Below are 18,571 nucleotides of genomic sequence, written 5' to 3' on the forward strand. Positions count from 1 at the left end.
TTTACATCTTTGCCCTGAAGATTGTAAAAAAGAACTTAATCGATTGAAATTAACCACAAATAAAGGCACAAACCAAAAATTGGTAAACTTTCAAATTTTCTCAGAGTCTGCACATCAAGCAGAACTTGAAAGATACTAAGGTTATATAAAATTATATGACAAATACTCATTCCACAGCGCACATGGACGAATAATTTGTGATTTCCATGATACAAATTGGATACCACGCATTGGAATAAACAACCCTTCCAATTGCAAAGCTGACAAAAAAACAAAGGATATCAAGAAATTGTGTTTTTTGAATGGAAAATCCAATTAGATAAAGTACAATTAGCACGAGATTTAAAAGACGACACTATAATTTATCAATAAATACGATTATCTTGTAAAAATGGTCAAGGATTTTGCAAACCAACAACACGAAAACAAGCAACAATGGTTTGGTTCCCCGAAGACACATGTACCACATTTCAAGTTGCAAGAATACACGCAAGAAAGATCAAACTTCATCAAAAAGTACTTTTTTGAATCTATTCCTTATGATAAAGTAAACCCTGAAAAAATCAAACAAAAAAGTCGACGTTTCAACATTATCAATAAAATAGAAGACAAATTGACACGTTTTCAAATCTACCCAGAAACAAAACTTGCTTGCAAATATAACACACCACTTTATAAAACACAATACTCAGAGAAAAAAGTACATTGTTCCCAAGTCTCAAACGGAAACAAAAATAGACTTGATCACGAATCTTTCTCTCAAAGTAATATAGAAAAACTTCTACATCTTAGCCCTGAAGATTTTAAAAACGAACTTAATCGGTTGAAATTAACCACAAATAAAGGCACAAAGCGAAAATTGGTAAATTTTTAAGTTTTCCCAGGTTCTGCACATCAAGCAGAACTTGAAAGATACTAAAGTTAGATAAAATTAGATGACAAATACCCATTCCACGGCGCACATGGACGATTAATTTATGATCTCCATGATACAATTTGGATACCACACAATGCAATAAGCAACCCTTCTAGTTGCAAAGCTGACACAAAAACAAAGAATATCAAGAAATTATGTTTTTTGATTGCAAATTCAATTAGAAAAAGTACAATTAGCACGAGATTTAAAAGACGACAATATAGTTTATCAGGGAATACGATTACCTTGTAAAATTGATCAAGGATAATGCAATCCAACAACAAGAACACAAGCAACAATTGTTTGGTTCCCCGAAGACACATGTACCACATTTCAAGTTGCAAGAATACACGCAAGAAAGATCAATTTTCATCAAAAAGTACTTTTTTGAATCTATTCCTTATGATAAAGTAAACCCTGAAAAAATCAAACAAAAAAATCGACCTTTCAACAATATCAAAAAAATAGAAGACAAATTGACACGTTTTCAAATCTACCCAGAAACAGAACTCGCTTGCAAATTTAACACACCATTTTATAAAACACAATACTCAGAGAAACAAGTACATTGTTCCCAAGTCTCAAACGGAAACAAAAAGAGACTTGATCACGAATCTTTCTATCAAGGTAATATAGAAAAACTTTTAAATCTTAGCCCTGAAGATTGTAAAAACGAACTTAATCGGTTGAAATTAACCACAAATAAAGGCACAAAGCAAAAATTGGTAAATTTTTAAGTTTTCCCAGATTCTGCACATCAAGCAGAACTTGAAAGATAGTAAAGTTAGATAAAATTAGATGACAAATACCCATTCCACGGCGCACATGGACGATTATTTTATTATCTCCATGATACAAATTGGATACCACGCAATGCAATAAGCAACCCTTCTAGTTGCAAAGCTGACACAAAAAACAAAGAATATCAAGAAATTATGTTTTTTGATCGGAAAATTCAATTAGAAAAAGTACAATTAGCACAAGATTTAAAAGACGACAATATAGTTTATCAAGGAATACGATTACCTTGTAAAAGTGATCAAGGATAATGCAATCCAACAACAAGAACACAAGCAACAATTGTTTGGTTCCCCGAAGACACATGTACCACATTTCAAGTTGCAAGAATACACGCAAGAAAGATCAATTTTCATCAAAAAGTACTTTTTTGAATCTATTCCTTATGATAAAGTAAACCCTGAAAAAATCAAACAAAAAAATCGACGTTTCAACAATATCAATAAAATAGAAGACAAATTGACACGTTTTCAAATCTACCCAGAAACAGAACTTGCTTGCAAATATAACACACCATTTTATAAAACACAATACTCAGAGAAAAAAGTACATTGTTCCCAAGTCTCAAACGGAACCAAAAATAGACTTGATCACGAATCTTTCTATCAAATTAATATAGAAAAACTTCAACATCTTAGCCCTGAAGATTGTAAAAACGAACTTAATCGGTTGAAATTAACCACAAATAAAGGCACAAAGCAAAAATTGGTAAATTTTTAAGTTTTCTCAGACTCTGCACATCAAGCGGAACTTGAAAGATACTTAGGTTATATAAAATTAGATGACAAATACCCATTCCACGGCGCACATAGACGAATAATTTATGATCTCCATGATACAAACTGGATACCACGCAATGGAATAAACAACCCGTCTAATTGCAAAGCTGACACAAAAAACAAAGGTTATCAAGAAATTGTGTTTTTTGATTGGAAAATCCATTTAGAAAAGATACAATTAGCACGAGATTTCAAAGACGACACTATAGTTTATCAGGAAATACGACTACCTTGAAAAATTGATCAAGGATATTGCAATCCAACAACAAGAACACAAGCAACAATTGTTTCGTTCCCCGAAGACACATGTACCACATTTCAAGTTGCAAGAATACACGCAAGAAAGATCAAATTTCACCAATAAGTACTTTTTTGAATCTATTCCTAATGATAAAGTAAACCCTGAAAAAATCAGACAAAACAATCAACGTTTCAACAATATCAATAATATAGAAGAAAAATTGACACATTTTCAAATCTACCCAGAAACAGAACTCGCTTGCAAATATAACACACCACTTTATAAAACACAATACTCAGAGAAAAAAGTACATTGTTTCCAAGTCTCAAACGGAAATAAAAATAGACTTGATCACGAATCTTTCTATCAAAGTAATATAAAAAAACTTCAACGTCTCAGCCCTGAAGATTGTAAATACGAACTTAATCGGTTGAAATTAACCACAAATAAAGGCACAAACCAAAAATTGGTAAACATTCAAATTTTCCCAGACTCTGCACATCAAGCGGAACTTGAAAGATACTAAGGTTATATAAAATTAGATGACAAATACCCATTCCACGGCGCACATGGACGAATAATTTATGATCTCCATGATACAAATTGGATACCACGCAATGGAATAAACAACCCTTCTAATTGCAAAGCTGACACAAAAAACAAATTTATCAAGAAATTGTGTTTTTTGATTGGAAAATCCAATTAGAAAAGATATAATTAGCACGAGATTTAAAAGACGACACTATAGTTGATCAGGGAATACGATTACCTTGTAAAATTGATCAAGGATATTGCAATCCAACAACAAGAACACAAGCAACAATTGTTTGGTTCCCCGAAGACACATGTACCACATTTCAAGTTGCAAGAATACACGCAAGAAAGATCAAATTTCATCAAAAAGTACTTTTTTGAATCTATTCCTAATGATAAAGTAAACCCTGAAAAAATCAGACAAAACAATCAACGTTTCAACAATATCAATAATATAGAAGAAAAATTGACACATTTTCAAATCTACCCAGAAACAGAACTTGCTTGCAAATATAACACACCACCTTATAAAACACAATACTCAGAGAAAAAAGTACATTGTTCCCAAGTCTCAAACGGAAACAAAAATAGACTTGATCACGAATCTTTCTATCAAAGTAATATAGAAAAACTTCAACATCTTAGCCCTGAAGATTGTAAAAACGAAATTAATCGGTTGAAGTTAACCACAAATAAAGGCACTAACCAAAAATTGGTAAACATTCAAATTTTCCCAGACTCTGCACATCAAGCGGAACTTGAAAGATACTAAGGTTATACAAAATTAGATGACAAATACCCATTCCACGGCGCACATGGACGAATAATTTATGATCTCCATGATACAAACTGGATACCACGCAATGGAATAAACAACCCTTCTAATTGCAAAGCTGACACAAAAAACAAAGGTTATCAAGAAATTGTGTTTTTTGATTGGAAAATCCAATTAGAAAAGATACAATTAGCACGAGACTTAAAAGACGACACTATAGTTTATCAGGGAATACGATTACCTTGTAAAATTGATCAAGGATATTGCAATCCAACAAGAAGAACACAAGCAACAATTGTTTGGTTCCCCGAAGACACATGTACCACATTTCAAGTTGCAAGAATACACGCAAGAAAGATCAAATTTCATCAAAAAGTACTTTTTTGAATCTATTCCTAATGATAAAGTAAACCCTGAAAAAATCAGACAAAACAATCAACGTTTCAACAATATCAATAATATAGAAGAAAAATTGACACATTTTCAAATCTACCCAGAAACAGAACTTGCTTGCAAATATAACACACCACCTTATAAAACACAATACTCAGAGAAAAAAGTACATTGTTCCCAAGTCTCAAACGGAAACAAAAATAGACTTGATCACGAATCTTTCTATCAAAGTAATATAGAAAAACTTCAACATCTTAGCCCTGAAGATTGTAAAAACGAACTTAATCGGTTGAAGTTAACCACAAATAAAGGCACTAACTAAAAATTGGTAAACATTCAAATTTTCCCAGACTCTGCACATCAAGCGGATCTTGAAAGATACTAAGGTTATATAAAATTAGATGACAAATACCCATTCCACGGCGCACCTGGACGAATAATTTATGATCTCCATGATACAAACTGGATACCACGCTATGGAATAAAGAACCCTTCTAATTGCAAAGCTGACACAAAAAACAAAGGTTATCAAGAAATTGTGTTTTTTGATTGGAAAATCCAATTAGAAAAGATACAATTAGCACGAGACTTAAAAGACGACACTATAGTTTATCAGGGAATACGATTACCTTGTAAAATTGATCAAGGATATTGCAATCCAACAAGAAGAACACAAGCTACAATTGTTTTGTTCCCCGAAGACACATGTACCACATTTCAAGTTGCAAGAATACACGCAAGAAAGATCAAATTTCATCAAAAAGTACTTTTTTGAATCTATTCCTAATGATAAAGTAAACCCTGAAAAAATCAGACAAAACAATCAACGTTTCAACAATATCAATAATATAGAAGAAAAATTGACACATTTTCAAATCTACCCAGAAACAGAACTCGCTTGCAAATATAACACACCACTTTATAAAACACAATACTCAGAGAAAAAAGTACATTGTTTCCAAGTCTCAAACGGAAAAAAAAATAGACTTGATCACGAATCTTTCTATCAAAGTAATATTAAAACACTTCAACGTCTTAGCCCTGAAGATTGTAAATACGAACTTAATCGGTTGAAATTAACCACAAATAAAGGCACAAACCAAAAATTGGTAAACATTCAAATTTTCCCAGACTCTGCACATCAAGCGGAACTTGAAAGATACTATGGTTTTATAAAATTAGATGACAAATACCCATTCCACGGCGCACATGGACGAATAATTCATGATCTCCATGATACAAATTGGATACCACGCAATGGAATAAACAACCCTTCTTATTGCAAAGCTGACACAAAAATCAAAGGTTATCAAGAAATTGTATTTTTTGATTGGAAATCCAATTAGAAAAGATACAATTAGCACGAGATTTAAAAGACGACACTATAGTTTATCAGGGAATACGATTACCTTGTAAAATTGATCAAGGCCATTGAAATCCAACAACAAGAACACAAGCAACAATTGTTTGGTTCCCCGAAGACACATGTACCACATTTCAAGTTGCAAGAATACACGCAAGAAAGATCAAATTTCATCAAAAGTACTTTTTTGAATCTATTCCTAATGATAAAGTAAACCCTGAAAAAATCAGACAAAACAATCAACGTTTCAACAATATCAATGGTAAAGAAGAAAAATTGACACATTTTTAAATCTACCCGGAAACAGAACTCGCTTGCATATATAACTTACCACTTTATAAAACAAAATACTCAGAAAAAAAAGTACACTGTTCCCAAGTCTCAAACGGAACCAAAAATAGACTTGATCACGAATCTTTCTATCAAAGTAATATAGAAAAACTTCAACATCTTAGCCCTGAAGATTGTAAAAACGAACTTAATCGGTTGAAATTAACCACAAATAAAGGCACAAACCAAAAATTGGTAAACATTCAAATTTTCCCAGACTCTGCACATCAAGCGGAACTTGAAAGATACTAAGGTTATATAAAAATAGATGACAAATACCCATTCCACGGCGCACATGGACGAATAATTTATGATCTCCATGATGCAAATTGGATACCATGCAATGGAATAAACAACCCTTCTAATTGCAAAGCTGTCACAAAAAACAAAGTTTATCAAGAAATTGTGTTTTTTGATTGGAAAATCCAATTAGAAAAGATACAATTAGCACGAGATTTAAAAGACGACACTATAGTTTATCAGGGAATACGATTACCTTGTAAAATTGATCAAGGATATTGCAATCCAACAACAAGAACACAAGCAACAATTGTTTGGTTCCCCGAAGACACATGTACCACATTTCAAATTGCAAGAATACACGCAAGAAAGATCAAATTTCATCAAAAAGTACTTTTTTGAATCTATTCCTAATGATAAAGTAAACCCTGAAAAAATCAGACAAAACAATCAACGTTTCAACAATATCAATAATATAGAAGAAAAATTGACACATTTTCAAATCTACCCAGAAACAGAACTTGCTTGCAAATATAACACACCACCTTATAAAACACAATACTCAGAGAAAAAAGTACATTGTTCCCAAGTCTCAAACGGAAACAAAAATAGACTTGATCACGAATCTTTCTATCAAAGTAATATAGAAAAACTTCAACATCTTAGCCCTGAAGATTGTAAAAACGAACTTAATCGGTTGAAATTAACCACAAATAAAGGCACTAACCAAAAATTGGTAAACATTCAAATTTTCCCAGACTCTGCACATCAAGCGGAACTTGAAAGATACTAAGGTTATATAAAATTAGATGACAAATACCCATTCCACGGCGCACATGGACGAATAATTTATGATCTCCATGATACAAACTGGATACCACGCAATGGAATAAACAACCCTTCTAATTGCAAAGCTGACACAAAAAACAAAGGTTATCAAGAAATTGTGTTTTTTGATTGGAAAATCCAATTAGAAAAGATACAATTAGCACGAGACTTAAAAGACGACACTATAGTTTATCAGGGAATACGATTACCTTGTAAAATTGATCAAGGATATTGCAATCCAACAAGAAGAACACAAGCAACAATTGTTTTGTTCCCCGAAGACACATGTACCACATTTCAAGTTGCAAGAATACACGCAAGAAAGATCAAATTTCATCAAAAAGTACTTTTTTGAATCTATTCCTAATGATAAAGTAAACCCTGAAAAAATCAGACAAAACAATCAACGTTTCAACAATATCAATAATATAGAAGAAAAATTGACATATTTTCAAATCTACCCAGAAACAGAACTCGCTTGCAAATATAACACACCACTTTATAAAACACAATACTCAGAGAAAAAAGTACATTGTTTCCAAGTCTCAAACGGAAACAAAAATAGACTTGATCACGAATCTTTCTATCAAAGTAATATTAAAACACTTCAACGTCTTAGCCCTGAAGATTGTAAATACGAACTTAATCGGTTGAAATTAACCACAAATAAAGGCACAAACCAAAAATTGGTAAACATTCAAATTTTCCCAGACTCTGCACATCAAGCGGAACTTGAAAGATACTATGGTTTTATAAAATTAGATGACAAATACCCATTCCACGGCGCACATGGACGAATAATTCATGATCTCCATGATACAAATTGGATACCACGCAATGGAATAAACAACCCTTCTTATTGCAAAGCTGACACAAAGATCAAAGGTTATCAAGAAATTGTGTTTTTTGATTGGAAATCCAATTAGAAAAGATACAATTAGCACGAGATTTAAAAGACGACACTATAGTTTATCAGGGAATACGATTACCTTGTAAAATTGATCAAGGCCATTGAAATCCAACAACAAGAACACAAGCAACAATTGTTTGGTTCCCCGAAGACACATGTACCACATTTCAAGTTGCAAGAATACACGCAAGAAAGATCAAATTTCATCAAAAGTACTTTTTTGAATCTATTCCTAATGATAAAGTAAACCCTGAAAAAATCAGACAAAACAATCAACGTTTCAACAATATCAATAGTATAGAAGAAAAATTGACACATTTTTAAATCTACCCAGAAACAGAACTCGCTTGCATATATAACTTACCACTTTATAAAACACAATACTCAGAGAAACAAGTACATTGTTCCCAAGTCTCAAACGGAAACAAAAATAGACTTGATCACGAATCTTTCTATCAAAGTAATATAGAAAAACTTCAACATCTTAGCCCTGAAGATTGTAAAAACGAACTTAATCGGTTGAAATTAACCAAAAATAAAGGCACAAACCAAAAATTGGTAAAAATTCAAATTTTCCCAGACTCTGCACATCAAGCGGAACTTGAAAGATACTAAGGTTATATAAAATTAGATGACAAATACCCATTCCACGGCGCACATGGACAAATAGTTTATGATCTCCATGATACAAATTGGATACCACGCAATGCAATAAGCAACCCTTCTAATTGCAAAGCTGACACAAAAACAAAGAATATCAAAAAATTATTTTTTTTGATTGCAAAATCCAATTAGAAAAAGTACAATTAGCACGAGATTTAAAAGACGACACTATAGTTTATCAGGGAATACGATTACCTTGTAAAATTGATCAAGGATATCGCAATCCAACAACAAGATAACAAACAACAATGGTTTGGTTCCCCGAAGACACATGTACCACATTTCAAGTTGAAAGAATACACGCAAGAAAGATCAAATTTCATCAAAAAGTACTTTTTTGAATCTATTCCTTATGATAAAGTGAACCCTGAAAAAATCAGACAAATCAATCAACGTTTCAACAATATCAATAAAATAGAAGCCAAATTGACACATTTTCAAATCTACCCAGAAACAGAACTCGCTTGCATATATAACTTGCCACTTTATAACACACAATACTCAGAAATTCTTGTCGAATACGAAAAAAAGTTTCAACATGAACACAGGAAAACAAATAGATAACCCAAATCCAACACATCACATTTCAAATAGTGACGAAAACTCATACATCCCAGTAAAATTTCTAAAAAACACAGGAAGAACTGGTGGAAAACTTCGACCACAAGACAAAAGCAGTACACGCTTACAAGAACTATCACATAAGAACAATACCTATTTTGATGCAATTCACTATGACATCCACTTAGACACGAAATTAGACTATGCAATAAGTAGAATTATTCAATAAATGTCACTATCAGAACTAGAAACGCTTCATCACTTATGTGAACTTATACGAACACAAATTTTAAAATCACTCGCACTTGCCTTATTAAACATATCTTATGCAGGATATTTGTTGTCAATAAATAGGTCAAATGTTTTCGACTACGAAGGAAATATTTTATATTATTACACAAGTACGGAAAACGTATCACCATAATATCTACTTGAAGAAAAAAGATGTTACAAAAGAATCCCCGTATTGTACAAAAAGAAAGTTATTTGTTGATACACTTTCTAGAAGAACAAATTTTTGGGATACAGCTGCCCCATGTGGATCTACAAATAGCCACAGTGTTGTACAGTTAAAACCCGACGAAGATAAATATTATCTTCCCACACCATATCTTACACTTATGCCACCATTAAAGAAATTTTCACCAGGAAGTATTAAAGCTATTGCTAGAAACGCAAATGAAGGTTTACAATCAATAGGTATATACTCAAGATCAGATATACAACATAACATCCGCATACAACACTTTCAAGAACTCCTTACAAAAATGGATACAATACAAAGAAAATCCCTTGACCAAAATTTAAGAAAACTTGCAGAAACCGCAGAGTTTTCAGACATCTAAACACAAAATTACAGTGGTTACTTTAAAGATATAAAAGATAAAATTTATTTGGACGGTGAAAAAAACCGTCCACAAGATATATCAATCATCAATATCTTTAGTTTTGTAAATTTGAAAAGTAAACTACTCGCCTTTCTAGGATGGCCCTACTACATCTTAGAAAGATTGACGATATTACATGCGATGTTTAATTTTTTTGGTTTTCCTTTTTCTTTTTTTGAAAGGAATCTATAATACATGCGCAATGAGCACACAAGTAAACAAACAAGCAATCGTAGCGCGCATAATTTTCGCAGGATTTTTCGGAAAATTTTCAACCTCAATTAACAAAATTTTTTTAGACGCTCAAAAAAATGAATATAACAAAAACATGTCAACCACGCCTAATGCGTATGATAATTCACAAGACAATAGAAATACAACACCTACTGCACCACATTTACACACTTTACATAATAACCATCCATTATCTTTAGTACCACGAAATTACAGGAATATAGCTCTAACAGAGCTCATCTTTACAATTCATAGATATCCGCAGAGTCCAGTTACCCACATTATAGCACAGCAACCGTACAAGAAGAAACGTACAAACAAACAATAGAATAGCAACATACCACTAATTTCCGTTCTCAGAACACCCATCTTTTTAGCCCACGATGAGCCGCCAGATTGGATCCCTCAACCGTTCCCTTTCTTACCCATCCAACTTCCAAAGTCACTCTCAGATCTTACCTCTTTTTGATTTCACTCCCTACCCTGAACCATCATATACTAATAATTCATCAAGCATGGACTCCGATGACACTTCAACAAACACAGTTTTTCACACAATTTCACAAATTAACACCTCTGATATTAAACCCATCCACTTTTTCCCAACCCCCTTTCAACCACTCCATACCCAAATTCCCGATGAACCTTCCTCAGCCCCTTCTTCCTACACTGATGCAAATTCAATTTACTCCCCAATGACTAGCGACCCACCTGGCCACTCTAGTCCCGTTGATGCAGAACTCGGGAACGATTTAGACAACTTCATAACCCTTCAACAACAGCTACAACCCCCTAGCACACTAACCATTCATCACCTCTTACAAACCGTTTCATCTTCAGAATCCTCCAACCCCCCATTCACTACTGGAGAAACCCGAGCCCACCGAGTATCTAAACGAAATCTCCCCAACAGCCCATTCCCTTCTAACCCTCGACCAGCCCAAACATTTTGGAATCATCCACTTCATACTAACACAAAAGAATTTCTCCAAGTGTGCTTGCCATTCTTTCTACAATATACTTACTATCGCTCAAATCCCAACGACGATCAACCAAATTACGTTGACGAAAATGTTTTATTTCTTACACTTTCATGGACCTCACAATATCATTTCAGTAACCCATTATCACTTCCACTTTTAATAATTTAGACGACGATGATTTTTGTCAAACTAGACTTTTTCACCTAACCACAGCACTTCATGAAAAACAATTCACAATTATCGGATTAAACCAAACATGAAATAGATTCACTGCACAAAAAACTAACTGATTTTCCATTAACCATTATGATCACGCCATTGCACGATCCAATGAAGATACCTTTTTAGGTGACGAAACTAACGCTAACTCCCAACTAACTGAAAAAGTTTTCATCAAACCAAAATAAGCATTTACTATAAAACTGCATGAATAAAAAATATGATCATATTATATCCACAGCACTTCGCGACACAAACGCCTACGACTACTATTTAAATAAATTTAACCATTTTTCATCAACCTTTAGTTTCCTAACAACAAAAGAACGTAACTTACACTGCTCACATCAAATATCGTTACGCACAAAACAAACTCACACATACACTTATTATAAATTTATACAACACCATTACACAACTAATACACCACCACGAAACCCACAACATCGATTTCAGTTTATTAACTCCAAATACACTTCACCATTCTTTTTAAACTTCACATATTGTATTAAAGACACTAACATGCAAGGAATCCTTAGAAACTACGACCCTATGCGACAATAGTTTATATTCCGCCCACTAACCAGAGTTTTTAACGTTAATGAATCCCTTCCACTAATTGTCCCTCACGAATATCTACAGCCCGTTGAAATCCCAGTCCTAGAATACAATCCCAACACTAAATATAATCGTAAGCTTTATAGTCTAATCCTAAACACACCGCCTAAATTCTCACCAAGTAGTGAAGAGCACAATATCATCAAAGCACTTGAACTGCTTTGGCCTCTACTGCAAACCAAATATATCACCCGCTTGCTTGCTAAACTTTCAACATCATCGATCGTCAATCACGATATTTTTCCAAATGGATTTTTGCTGACGATTAAGTAAGTATAATTATGTATCTTACACTAACAAATTCAAAACACAACTAACCATTCTTTGTAAAGGTTTCACTTTTTTTTAGAACTCATCACACAATCGTCTAAGACAAACAAAAAACAAATAAAAAACTGAAAACGCCTTTCTTGAAATTCTAAACTCGTATAAGCAAATCGTAGTATAATTAAAAAGCAGTAAAAATTTCCCCAACTTGCAGTAGATTAAAAAATAACCCTCGTTGCAATAAAAATTTTTTACCAAGCAGTATATTCATAAATTAAATTCCCAAAAAGCAGTAAAATTATTATTTCAAGGCAGTAAATTCACAAAAAATTGCAGATAAATTAAAAAAAGTACTAGCTTTTTTACAGGACGCTTCTTTTATAGATTTGAATCATTCACTCGCCCATAAAACTCTTTCCACAATTGCACAGCTTGCCCACGAAGAATTGTTTAAATAATGAATTTTAAGTTTTAACTCTCACTGATAACAACTCTAACCAGTTTTCACACGTTTCAAATTTTCCTTTAACCCGGTTGGAAGGAACTATATAACCAACGCAGCTTACTGACGTCACAAAACCACAAAAATATTAGCATGACTAAGAAAAAAACCACGGTACCCAAACCAGATTAAAACTGGATAAAATATTCTTTTGACGACCACTTTCAAGTCATACCACAACCGAATAAAACACTGAAAGTCAAAAGACAAAACCAAACCAATACGTTCGGTTTTTGAGAAAAGGACACAACCAAAACAAATAGGGAAAAACAAGTAATAAAAACGAAACCAAAGGTTGAACACAAAAAGAGACTCTGCACAAAGATACCATAAAAAATTAACCCACTTCTGGCTTAACCCACCAGAACGACGTCGCTCGAAAAACATGCCCACACCATGCACTACTGCACCCCGATACCCTATTTTTGAAAAGAGTGGCTCCAGAGTGAGGCATATGTAAACGAGTGAGGCATATGAAAAGTGAGGCATATGAAAAGAGAGGCATATGTGAACGATAAATGCAGTATGCATAGATTTCATAAAGCTTAAAACACGAGCAGGAAAGGAGACGACAATCCAACTTCGGAATGGCTAATCTATTCGATATGCTGTCTAAAGTCACTACCCTCAAAGGATTTAAAGTATGGAATCAACATCGCAGCAAAGAAAAACCATTGAACCAGACCAATGGCCATCTCGATGTTGACAACACGTACAAATCCTAGTCACTTGGCACTTCACATGGAAACGTCAAACTTCACCCTGCACGTAGTCTCGCTCTAAATTTAACGAAATCGATACATCATTGCATCAATCAGAAGTCTTGTGACACAATCACCCAAGACCACCACGATCAACGAGACCCATCTAGAAACACGAACATATCAATCTTCCTCAGTCAAACTCAAACAGCCACACTTCTTCTTTCTCCAAGAAGTCAATGCTCGCAACTTAAAAAAGAAACTACATCACCCGTCCTTTACTACATTAAAAATTTAAAAACTAAAAACTCTCTAAGCCTCGGATGGGTGGAACCATATCTAAACTAGAGTTTATAATTGGTTGTAAATATAATTCTCTATTCTGTAAAATATTCACAACTAACCAATCAAATTCCATCTCTAACATTTACACTTATTTGTAAGTGCTGAAACTACTTGTAGTTTCAGCACCAGAGCAATTTGATTTAAACTTAGAATACAGTTGTTCTCCTTCTGGAAATTAACTCGCATAAACCAGTATACACTCGATCTATTGAGACTAGGAGATACAAGAGTAAGTTGAGATCGGTATTAGACTAAGAAGTTGCACGAATCTATCCGCCCGAAAATAAGATAGCGTGACGAGCAGACGGTGTACCTTATCTGAAATTACTCTATGAGTAAACCAAATAGGTCATAACTCACATGCGTATGGCCTTCGGTGGCGGTCTTGTACAGTGCTGATTTAAATTATCCGGACAAAACGAACAAAACTTGAATTTTCAAACGCGTTTTTCTCAAATTGGGTGAAGATTAGACAAAAAAGGAACTGAACAAAAGTTGCTTAGAATTTCACCAGAATTAATATGGTGCAATTTTTCCTCCGAATTTTTCAACCAAAATTTCACCCCAAAAATGGGTCATTTTTTTTTTAATTAATCAAAAAATACGCTGAAACACTGTTTTAATTGATAAGAAAATTATATCACAAGAAGCCTCTTACACAGCCCAACAAAGTTTAACAAGGGTTACTTCTCCAAAAATTTGTGCTAATTGTTTTAAAAAAATCGGTTTTTAGACAGAGGTTCTGGGTTTTATATTGTAAAAATCACATTTATTGACTATCAAATAAATTTTTTCTCTTATACTAGTTTCTGGAGATTTAACCCTTCTGAAACTTTGTTAGGCTGTGTCAGAGGCTTCTTGTGATATTATTTTCTTATCAATTAAAAAAGTAGTTTCAGCGTATTTTTTTGATTAATTGAAAAAAAACCAAAATGACCAATTTTTGGGGTAATATTTTGGTTGAGAGAAAAATTTTGGTCGGAGAAAAATTGCACCAATTCTGATGAAATTCTAAGCAACTTTTGTTCCCTTCATTTTTTGTCTAATCTTAACCTAATTTGAGAAAAACGTGTTTGAAACTCAAGTTTTGTTTATTTTGTCCGGATAATTTAAATCAGCTTTGTATATGATCAGCAAATTTGCTGGTCTAGCTAACTGTGCATAAAAATCACGTTTATACTGAATAATTTTGCTGTGCCCGGGTCGATGTTGTGGTTTTATGACCAGACCGTCGCAACCAAAGATTGGTATTTCCAGACTTTGCGGATCGAGGCAATGTGTGGGCGACCGAAGGAAAATAGTCGCGGTGGTCGAAAAAATAGTCGCAACGGTCGAAAAAATAGTCGCGGCGGTCAAAAAATTAGTTAGGAAAATTTCATTTCTCGATCTGTTCACTTCAAGTTTTGACCGTTACATTGGTTATTTCGTTCGACAGTGCACCACTTTGTCGAGATAAAGTTTCGACCGTGATCGATTTATTTTTCGTCAGTGCTTGGGGTATGTTTCGAAATTGTGCTCGACTCAAACCCCCTATCTCAACTGTTTTTGGTCGATCCGGGCTACACGGAGAGGATTTGATGAAGTGAAATTACATGTGAACACAAAACATTGGTATAACAAGCTGAATTTGTCAAACTACTTGCAATTCCATTAGATAATTAATTAAGGTGAGCTTAATGTACAATATACAAAAACACTTTGTCGAGATAAGGCTCAATCAAGCTGCATTGCAAGTTATGAGATAAACAAAATAAAAACTATAGCAAACTTTAAGGCAGAATCAAACAACGTTAATTTGTTGGTATAAACAACGGCATCGTTTTAAGTTAGAAATTTTAGCTACCAACGTCAAATTATCTTAGTTAAGTACAGATAGATCATAAAAAGGATTTTTTGCTAAAAATTGAATGAATGATTTCTAATCTGCACATTCTAATATGAACTTGTAATTCTAATTTTATAGCAGCACCGTATTTGAAAGGTCGTTTATTAAGTTTTTAACTTCGACTTCATGGGCAGACTGATAAATTTAATTTCACAATCCCTTTCAATTTTTGTGACACAATTTTGTCTCTTCGCTAGTTTTGTTTATTTCTGCTCAAATCAAATTGACATTTGTTGTCGTAGTCAACATTGGCACTCCTGAGGCTCGGTTTAAAGCAGTGTTCACGTATTGGTTTGAATTGTCATTGCAGATGTTGTTGTTGGTTAGGTTGTTTGCCCTGTTGTTTACACCCGACAAACCCATTCGAGGACATACTCGATTCTGAGTTGGTGGTGATTGTTGCGTCAAACTCTGGTGATGTGCTTGTTGCGGACCTGCATTAAATTGGCTAGTCGAAAGGTGAGCAGGCATGTTCATCATGCTATGCAGGTGGGCGGGGTTGTTTCTACTTGGCGTGTTAGGGTTCTGTTGTGTGTGGTGGTATCCTTGCATGTTCGATGGCGAATTGGCGAGTGACTGTTGCAGTAACTCTAAACAGCAAACTTGTTCTCAGTAAGATCTAAAACACCGCCGAAATCCCCCCTCCCCCAATTGCTTCCAACTTTGTTCCAACTATGTTCACGAATATTAATGTTAGTTTCATTTTTGGGTCGAGTCGTCTAAAACTATTGTCCGTTTTTGATTGATACAAGACTGCTCGTATCAGGGCGAAGAGGTAACTTTTCCTGTGCCCACAAGACTCTCTGGTACTTTTTGAAAAATGCATCAAAAGTTTCAAAAAAGCGTTTTTAAATGCGCCAAAAATGCCGTATTTGTCGAGATTAGTATAATTAGTATTTTTCGAAATTATGGATGCGGTAAAATACAACCAGAGAGAACATTTCGGTGGAGTTAGGGTCAAATTCCAGTAGTGGGTGTGCGTTTCTGCCACCACCCCCCCCCCCCCCCCCCCTAACCCATCACTAAGTATGATTCAGATTTATGAGTTTTCAATGTAACCAATTGGATGCGAGGCAATTACACTGAGCAGCAACAAGAAGCAGAATCGGTACCTTATTTATATTATATTCAATACGTGATGTTCCGGTTTTCCTAAATGCAATCGACTTTGTGCGCAGTGGGCTCAGACGCGTATCTTTGAAAATCATTGCCTTCATTTTAGAGGGTATGAGAGTGGTTTATGGAATAAAATTTAATTTTCAGCTTGCATTATATTATGGTAGCGAAGGGTTTCCTGGTACGGAAAATTTTGATTTACCAGTGAGCCCAGGATAACAAATAGTCGTTTTCAGTTTGTTGAAAGTATACATCAAACTAAACTTGACTTTATCCACAACTTAAACACGGATAAATGGTTGCTGTGCAAGTAGCACATAATGTTCCGACCGAGACCATATTCTTTGATAACCACAAAATTTTTTTTTGTCAAATTGCGTAGTTTTTGTTTTTGGTGTGCTGAGAAGATCTAAGCGAAAGCCTAAAACTTTGATAGTTAAAACAAATAAGTTAGATTTGAGAACAGTTTTCCACATAAATCACATAGAAAAACTAAAAAACACAAAACAAAATCAACGAACTTATGAAATTTATGTCAATTTTTTGCAAATTTCTTTTGATTTGTTCTCAAAAATTCATTCCCAAGAAGGCACTAATAAGAATTTCGAGAAAACTTTTTCCTTGAGTACAACGAAGTAATATTTTGTTTTATAACTTACTTAAAAAATAGATGCCTTTTGATTTTCTACTTTCTACTACAATTTATGATTTGCGCTTTTTTGATAACATTAAGGCAACTTGAGGAAACTTGATCAACAGGTAAAGTTTTTATTCCGCTTGAAATCTAAAAATTAAATTCCACTTTCAAACCTAGAAAAATCATTGCCTTCATTTTAGAGGGTATGAGAGTGGTTTATGGAATAAAATTTAATTTTCAGCTTGCATTATATTATGGTAGCGAAGGGTTTCCTGGTACGGAAAATTTTGATTTACCAGTGAGCCCAGGATAACAAATAGTCGTTTTCAGTTTGTTGAAAGTATACATCAAACTAAACTTGACTTTATCCACAACTTAAACACGGATAAATGGTTGCTGTGCAAGTAGCACATAATGTTCCGACCGAGACCATATTCTTTGATAACCACAAAATTTTTTTTTGTCAAATTGCGTAGTTTTTGTTTTTGGTGTGCTGAGAAGATCTAAGCGAAAGCCTAAAACTTTGATAGTTAAAACAAATAAGTTAGATTTGAGAACAGTTTTCCACATAAATCACATAGAAAAACTAAAAAACACAAAACAAAATCAACGAACTTATGAAATTTATGTCAATTTTTTGCAAATTTCTTTTGATTTGTTCTCAAAAATTCATTCCCAAGAAGGCACTAATAAGAATTTCGAGAAAACTTTTTCCTTGAGTACAACGAAGTAATATTTTGTTTTATAACTTACTTAAAAAATAGATGCCTTTTGATTTTCTACTTTCTACTACAATTTATGATTTGCGCTTTTTTGATAACATTAAGGCAACTTGAGGAAACTTGA

At 33.8% G+C, this 18,571-nt stretch overlaps 1 protein-coding gene across 3 annotated transcripts in view; it reads right to left on the bottom strand.

Moving 5' to 3' along the window:
- Positions 1-15,695: 15,695 nt before the first annotated feature.
- The window catches only part of LOC134854900 (roundabout homolog 2-like), a 66,960-nt gene continuing 64,084 nt past the window's right edge, over positions 15,696-18,571 (bottom strand). For all 3 annotated transcript variants that reach the window (XM_063871265.1, XM_063871263.1, XM_063871264.1), the window contains one exon: positions 15,696-16,562. In XM_063871265.1, coding sequence (XP_063727335.1) covers positions 16,186-16,562 — 377 coding nt within the window. In that variant the 3' untranslated portion in view covers positions 15,696-16,185. The remainder of the gene's footprint in view (positions 16,563-18,571) is intronic.

This window comes from Symsagittifera roscoffensis, chromosome 9, assembly GCF_963678635.1.
Source record: "Symsagittifera roscoffensis chromosome 9, txSymRosc1.1, whole genome shotgun sequence".
In the NCBI taxonomy this organism is placed as follows: domain Eukaryota; kingdom Metazoa; phylum Xenacoelomorpha; order Acoela; family Convolutidae; genus Symsagittifera; species Symsagittifera roscoffensis.